Genomic DNA, 8364 nt, shown 5'->3' with positions numbered 1-8364 from the left:
ACAGCGAAGGCACGATTTGTTTCGTTTCTAAGAACAGATCGTTCATTTCTCTCACTTTCGACCTTACATTCCCTAAACCATCGATTACACTTCAACTTCCGGGTTGTGAATGGTCAAAACCGGAAACCTTGATGCACAGGAAAGCTGTAATCGAAGTACGAATGAAAAGGCAATCACTACATATAAACTTCTCCTTGTGTTAACACTCAAAGCTGCAGAGAGCAATGCTTTCAACAGATCAGATGAAGACAGAATGTGTCACCAAACTGAAATCAGTTTCACATGTTCTGGATGATCTTTAAAATAACGCAATATTTGGAAGTACAGTAACTATGTCCTGACTTCATTCAATTGTGATAATCAAGACGATGAAAGCGAATTTGACATTACATTGCTATGTGATTACAAATTGACAATTTAAAAATTCCGAAACAATATCATTTACTTTACTTCATCAAAGAAGTAACAAAGTCTTTTAGAAATATACATATATTTCTTTTAAAAGTAACTAAGTCTTTTGATAACATATGTGGAGAAAGTAAAAGTAAATCGCTTAGACAGTTGTCACGAGCCAATACCAAGTATGAGATTAAAAGCAGCTCCAACAAGTGTTATCATCTCATTCTGGACATTTGATTTTTGAAAACCATTGCTCTTTGCAGTCTTCACACGAGGAAAAGTTTTTATGTAGAGATTACGGGATGGTGACACGATAATTAATGGTTTACGAAATACAAGATCGAAAATGAGCGGAATCAACAATCTTTTACTAGAAACGAAACAAATCGTGCCTTCGCTGTCGATTTCCTGTCCCTCGAACATAACCGTTGGACAATTACGTAAGGATTATCGTGACTTAAACGGTAGAAGGTTTCCTTACGCTGAGATCGGTTATACTGAAGAGTTTATGTAAAGAGGAAAGCGATTCACATCACTCGACCATGGCTTTTATGATATCGCGGAACGAGTTTCCGGTTAATGTTACCTATGGTAGCGAATATGGCGGCTCGTCTCTGAAACCGTGGGGACGCACGTTCTAACCTAGCCTATTCTAATAAATTACCACAATTATTGCCAACCAAATTATTAAATAGGGGTAATTTATTAGAATAGGTTAGAACGTGCATCCCCACTGTTTCAGAGATGAGCCGCCATGTTTGCTACCATAGGTAACATTAACAGAGTTTCCATGCATCATCTAAAACAGTCTGCTCCGTCACTGAATGATGCTGTTGTTACCTCACAGGTGCAGAACTTGCTCCAAATTATTGTGATATTATTCAGAAAACTGTAGGGAAATACCGAAATGATACACAAGTTGCAGGAGCCCTCTTTTCATCTCATTCGGAATCGTTTCGCGACGATTGTCCGATTCGTTCACTTAATCCACACTCGAGTTTGTACGTTATCAAAAGACTTTAGTATTGGGAAGAAGTCAAGTAAATTACGTAGTTTCGGATTTTGAAAGTTGTCAACACGTACCATTACTTCTTCCGTTGCCTCCAATATCACAACTATTGAACATTTACTGAATTGCACTCCCGACTATTGAGGTGACAAACACCGGCCAAAAATGCCCGAAGGCGGCCTACGGGCTTATAAAACTTCGGTAGACCATGCCGTCGGTCACGTGACCGGCGGCCTGCTCGCCATTGGCCGCGTGAGGGGCCCGCTTTAACTTTGCGGCCGAGGTGGGGCTGCGTGGTCGGGTGCGCTGCATCTCTGGCGGAGGTGGGGGCCGCGTGGACAGCCCGTCATGCGCAGTGCGTTCCTCGGGCTCGCATGCCTGAAATATGAGTTCCGAAAAGGTTCTGGCAGAGCTGACTTGGCGGGCGGGCACATAAAGAAGTGGAGTGGCGCCTGCCGGGACGAGGATTCGAGTCCCCGCTCAGGTAAGAGGTGTAATAATAATAGATACTTGTATTTACAGGCAACAGATGGCGACTCCGGATGACTGCAGGCGGGAGACTTGGCCTGCGGGCGGCGTGCGAGGGGGTAGACGGCGGTGGCAGCGCGGACAGGAGGGGGAGGCGCGCGCGGGGGGCTAGGAAAGGGGGCACGCTTTTTTTAAAAACTGAGAGGCGGAAAAATCGGAAAAAAAATATTGGGTCACGTGACCGGGCTTTTTTGCTAGCGAACCCGCGTGACGTAGGCCCAACTTTCGAGGGCTATATGTCGCGAACGCGCACATATACAGGTATGGTTTCTTTGACTTTTTTGCTCTCCAAGGGGGGTCGACAGTTTTCCCCCCTCCCCTCCCGCGTCATTCGGACCTAGAATCTTGCTCTGTACTAACTCTTCAACGCATGACTATTAGGCTTTATGCTGATTGGGGAGGGGGAAATATCTCGCGAAGAGCCACATTTACAGATATTGGAGTTTACGCTCCTACAGCTCTGTTAATGTGCCAACACTCATTTACATCTGTAATATTACCTCAATTTTTACAAATGTTATCAAACTTACTTGAAATAAAAATTAAATCTCGTCCATTCGACAATACGTGCACGAAGCTCCATGCCTTCGTTTCCCGCCAACAAAGCTGTCAAAAGTAGTCGTGTGACAGCCAAACGTTTTCACAATTCGCCTAAATTCCGCCAATTTAATTTCATGCACTGTTTTATTTTATTTTAAAACTATTTTCACTTTACTTAATTTACAATGAACAAATAAAGTAGTAATAATAAATTAATAAAATTAAATTATATTTAAAAACTGATAAATTCAGCGGCTAATTTAATCGAGATAAATGCCTTTTAAATCAAGAAAGTATTGAGAATTTTTATAATGTACTTCATCTAACACTACTGTTAATATAATTTAGTTTTATATGAATTTTTAATATAAAAAAACATCAAAACTTTAAGGTTTTAACCGTTAAATGAGTAAAAAGAGAAAAAATCGCTATTTTCATCGTTATGATCCGAAGCATGCAGCCATAATATTTACTGTTGTAAAAACCGTTGTAATAACATGTCGGGTGACTAATATTCAAATATTTAAAGCATGGAAAATATGTTTACCTGACTTGACCCCTATTAACGAACCCCCACCACCCTCATAGTCAGTCAGAAAGTGAAAAAGAGTAGATTGTATAACTTTACACTAGAAACGTGCGGTTAGTTTTATTTGAAAGAAAACATATTCCTCTATGTTATAAACTCGGCAAATTAATCGGTTAAATTCTTTTTAATCTTTTCATAACGTTCTTTTCGAAAATTACCATTTATATATTATTTTAAATTTGTATTATATATTCCACATCTCGCACTGACTTATGGGTTATTGTTCAAAAATGGCGGAAACGTTTAAATACTAGAATTGCAAATCCATTGCGATTGGTGTAATAAGTCTAGTATTTAAAACAGTGGATGATAACGACAACAGAACTTGTAAAAATGTGTATATTTACAATAAATATTGAAAAATTTTATTCTTTACAATACTGAATTACTAATAGTGTAACGGGCATTTAATGTGATAATTCCAAGATTTTTCTCAAAAAATTATGTGCCTTTACCAGATAAAGTTCATTAGTTTTATTGAGTGACAAAATAATGTTTAATAAGTTTTAAATATTCTGAATATTTAATTGGCTGTTATTGTTTTTTTAATGTGGTGTATAAATTAATATTTTAAAATTTTCCGTTAGTTAAATAAGAAAGTAATTACTTTGCGGACACAAACGGATAGAAAGTAAAAGGTATCCTGGAACAGTTCTGTGATGATGATAGTTTTAATTTAAACTCCATTAAATTACGAAAATTATTTTCAACACATGAAATTTTTCTGTAGGTAATATATATATATATATATATATTTGTATATGTTTTAATAATAGTTGAGAACCACTAGGTTCTCAACCGGGGATACATATGCCCCTAGAAATACGAGCGTAAATCAAAGGGGTACAGTACATCTAACTTGCATTATAAAATGGCGTGTGTTAATCAATTTGCTGTAAATTATTAACAGAAGAAATAACAAAAACTTGCTTTAAATTATCCCACTATGAACACCGATTTTTCTTTTAACAGTCCAAACAACTTGTTTATTCACTTGATTTGCCTGTCTATTTATGCTGTTACTACCGACTGAACCTGTAGTCTAGTAAAATTACGGTTTAACCGAGCATTAATTTTAGAATAGAAAATTTGCTTTTCTATTCTAAAATTATAGCTCGATGAGACGGGCATTTCATGTTTTTACTGGACTACTGGTATTAGGAATAACGCGAACTTCATCGTACCCCCACCATGCAATGTGCGTCACTACTTGCGCGCATTACTTGATATTTAGCAACTTGTACTGTTCTGCACGTTATAAATTCGCAGCCATTATCTTCAAGTTCAGTACACAATTATAATGTGTACTTAACTCATAGTTAGGTGCGGAGTCTTCTTTAAAGTTCGTTTTTAGTTTGTATTCGTTTGTGCCAGTAAATGTACTTGGCGTATGAGTCGACCAAAATGGCTACCACAAAGGGTATAGCGTGCCTGACATACGAGAGTTACTTGTGTATTGTCTTTTTAATGAGTTTTCTCTCCGTAGCTTTTGGTTTAAAAAGATATTGATTGATCTGAATATAAGAAAAAACACTAATTTTTTCTGAAACAAAATTTTATATTTTAGAGTTTCGATCTGAAAAATACAATAATAGGTAAGTTTGTGATAAGAGAAAGGAAACAACACTACCGGTGAACAACTTGAAAATTTTGAGCAATCTGTATGAAAATTACAAAAATGCGATATACCAACCGCAAGTACTAGCAGTCAATTTGTTGCATTAAAAAATTCATCAAAACGCCGTTCTTATCAATACGAATACTTAAATTTTGGTCCTCTAACAAAACATTAAAACACTGACCATACAACAACAGAGCTGTTCTTTCTGTAAACAGAAAATATTAGATGTGTTGTATGGTCAGTGTTTTAATATTTTGTTAGGAAATGTCATACAATTTTAATAATTGAAAAATTAAAAAATAAAATTGTTTTAAAATATATTTTCTACATTACTCATTAAGTGTACTTTGTTTTCGCGTTCATACATATAAGAAGTGCTTCTAGTTATTCAATACTACAAATGTTTTATATTCGTTCACGTATGTAGTAATATAAAAATCAGCAGTATCTCGATAAGCTGCAGTTCGTCTTCTCGATTCAACGAATCTACGTTCATTTTATGTACTCCCGTTGAAACATTTTCAATACAGTGATGTGTTCTGAATATTACTTGCATTCAGCAAACGTGATGAAGTACATTTCGTACTTTCGTTGTTCTTTGCCAATTCGATGAGTGCAGAGAGAATAGAGTAAAGACTACTCATCATCTAAAAGAAAGAATAGGAATAAAGATAAAATCCACAATAGTAAATTTAAATGGATTATTTAATCGAAACTTACTTTAATCGGGAAATTGCGTTTGACTCGAAAAAATCCACCCACAGAAAGTCCAATGGGTGTTTTCCCGAATCTCTTCATAAAATTCAGCATCTGTTCGAAAAAGTATATAATTTTAGCATAAAACTTATCGATAACGTATATGTAGAACATTGAGTGTACCTTCAATTTAAAAACCAAAGAGAACCTGCATGAGGAGAATTTATTAATCTCGTTGAAATTTCCGTACATCTGAAATGAATATTAGACATTATAGCTTACAAATTAATTTGATGGTACAAGTGTTAAATAAAACTTACCGAGGATGTAAATCTAGATAATCCGAATGAAATTATCATAAATTCGATAATTACGTATATGATAATAACAAATGCACCCAGTTTAGACTCTGCAGGTAAATCGTAAAACAAAGAAATGGTTACCAAGATACTGAAGCCATATAAATTACCGCAGTAAACAGCAGGAAAGTACATTTCCAGTTGGTCATTGACGTTTCGAACGTCTTCCATTAATTTTGTATGTTCTTCGATTATGTATGCGATTAGCTTTTTGATGTTGCTTCTTTCATGAGAAACTACATCGAGTTTGCTCGACAATGTGTTAAATCCATTAAACAAGACGAGTAAATAATTATAAACAAAAAATAAAATGTAAACAGATTGTCCTATGAAAAAAAATGATGATAATGCCCAATCGATATTGCAGAGAAGGAATTCCATTACTGTTGCCTTTTTCATGGCAAAATATAGAGAAAAGTCAAGCATGAAATAACATGTGACTTGCAATGAAGCAATAACAGCAAAGAAAACTGCAAATTGAAATTCTATGGAGCGAATTAACATTTCCTCGACTTCATAGCAAGATTTACTACTAGGAACATGTAAACGAATTCGTTTAAGAAGAGAGAACTGAAAAGTCCAGAATACAATCATACCAATAACAAATAACTGCATGATGTATTTGAAACCTACGAATAAGTTAAACAATTCTCCACATACGAATTTATCAGAAAATATCGTGGAAACTAATGCCACACTATTCAGGATAAGAAAAAATTCAAGAAAATTTGAATAAAATTTAAAAAATCGAACATTCCATGAATTCTTATGGTGACCGCATGTAAATATTTTTAACCCGAGAATTTGTGATGCCGTATTTAAGGAATAAAAAAGTATTTTAATCTCATTACTTGCGTTTTCCATGATTTTAATGTATAAATATTTTATTGCCTTTCTTTGTTTAATCTTTAGGCCCTGTGGGCAATAATAGAATCAATATTTACGAATTGAAACAGTCAACCCTTTACGAAGACAAAAATTGTCTATTGTTCACAGGTGGCCGTTGATTATAGGTAATTATTCTGACAAAGAATACATACAAAGCCTTTTAAAGAAATGGCTTAAAAAAGCCATTATTAAATGTTTAGCCATAATTTAATGAAATATTTAACCTTATTTCACAATTCAGCTAAACAATAATAATTTGTTACATTCTAAATATCACCATTTAATTATAATAATATTTTGATAATTTAGTTTAATATCAATCTATTTACTAATACTGTACATTTATGGGAATATGATGCTTAGAAACTGATTTTGAAAAAGTAATGTGAACAAATTTCAATATAGCCTATGTTTAAAATATTGTAAACCTCCCTTACCTGTGCGAAAAAGAACGAGATCCTGTTTTAAATAACAATAAATTTCAAGAAAATTAATATAAAGCACTAAAAATTTATCAAGTTGTAAACATCAAAAAATAAATGACGTATTTTTGAATGCTTAAGAACATTTCAATGTATAAACGTAAATCCGAACTCAACTTTAATACGTTAGATTGTTATTTGAGATAAAATTTTCCATTATTCAAAATTTAGAATATCTAATCTGATCTGTCTAACAGTGGCTAAGTGGATAAAATTGTTGAAAGCTAAGAGTTGCTCTTGAGTTCGTTTCTCAGCTAGTTCTTACCACGTGTAGATTACAGGGCTTTTTCACTTATCTAACACCTAAACAGAGAACGGTTCCCTCCATCGTCACCGCCAGGGAGACATTTCGCTGTCGGCAGATCGCGGTGTGTTGTTGCGTTGCCTGTCTCATTACTCTACTTCACTCATGCTCAACTTTGATAGCACGCATATTTTCTATTTGAGAAAGTATTTTTAAGTGCATTAAGTGACTAATGGCACGTGCCATGTAATGGATATCAAAAATTAATTATCCTTAATTATGTATAAGTATACATACTTAGGCTAATTGTTTGATATGTTAGCTATTTTCTTATAATGATACAATCCACTATGTCAGAATGTCATTTGTTTTAACACACTTTGATAAAGAATTTTAATTATCTTAATTGCATCCTACTTTAAATGTGTCTTATATAACATAAAAAGTATGTGTTGTTTTAATCAATATATTGCTTTGGATATTCTGTTGTGTAACTTCCTTGTTTTAGAAACAATGTTTAAGAAAATTACTAATCAATAAATATTTCTGTTATTAAAAGTTTAATTTTTAATTTGATAGATTCAATTTAAATTGTCCGAAATAAAATCCCTACAATGATTTCAGTAAGATTTTAAAAGGGAAACATATAAACTCTTAAAATTTTAAAATTTTTGTTCAAAAGCTTATACTCTGTAGAAAGCCTATATGTCGCCGAGTGTATAAAATCAAAAAGGTTACCTGTTTTCTTCGATTTAATACTGTTGCATTGTATTTGGCAGGTTTTTGTATGACGAAATGGAAATGTGGAGTTTATCGGATTATATTCATGAGTCTAACATCTAAATATAACGCAGGACTTTCTATTTTGGAAAGTCTTTCTTGGAGGTAGCAACTTGGCAAAACTTAGTTCATGAATTCAATCATCTGTAACTAAATTCGATTTTACTTGTATTTAACGCCTAAATATAAGCTGAAAGAATTTTCCAAAATGAAGACTTATTTGGTGGCA

The 8364-nt window shown here is 34.0% G+C and overlaps 1 protein-coding gene across 1 annotated transcript; it reads right to left on the bottom strand.

Moving 5' to 3' along the window:
* Positions 1-5049: 5049 nt before the first annotated feature.
* On the bottom strand, positions 5050-6544 carry LOC136976742 (uncharacterized). The gene is made up of 4 exons (XM_067272100.1): positions 5703-6544; positions 5566-5634; positions 5407-5496; positions 5050-5333 (listed from the first exon to the last, which is right to left on the bottom strand). Exons 1-4 carry the CDS (start codon positions 6354-6356, stop codon positions 5208-5210), a joined length of 939 nt encoding a protein of 312 aa, XP_067128201.1. The 5' UTR covers positions 6357-6544; the 3' UTR covers positions 5050-5207.
* Between the last annotated feature and the right edge of the window lie 1820 nt (positions 6545-8364).

The sequence above is a fragment of the Centruroides vittatus genome, unplaced genomic scaffold, assembly GCF_030686945.1.
Source record: "Centruroides vittatus isolate TY-2023 unplaced genomic scaffold, ASM3068694v2 contig_420, whole genome shotgun sequence".
NCBI lineage: Eukaryota > Metazoa > Arthropoda > Arachnida > Scorpiones > Buthidae > Centruroides > Centruroides vittatus.
The sequence above is the reverse complement of the archived record's forward strand: the minus strand, read 5'-3'. Positions and strand labels throughout refer to the sequence as shown.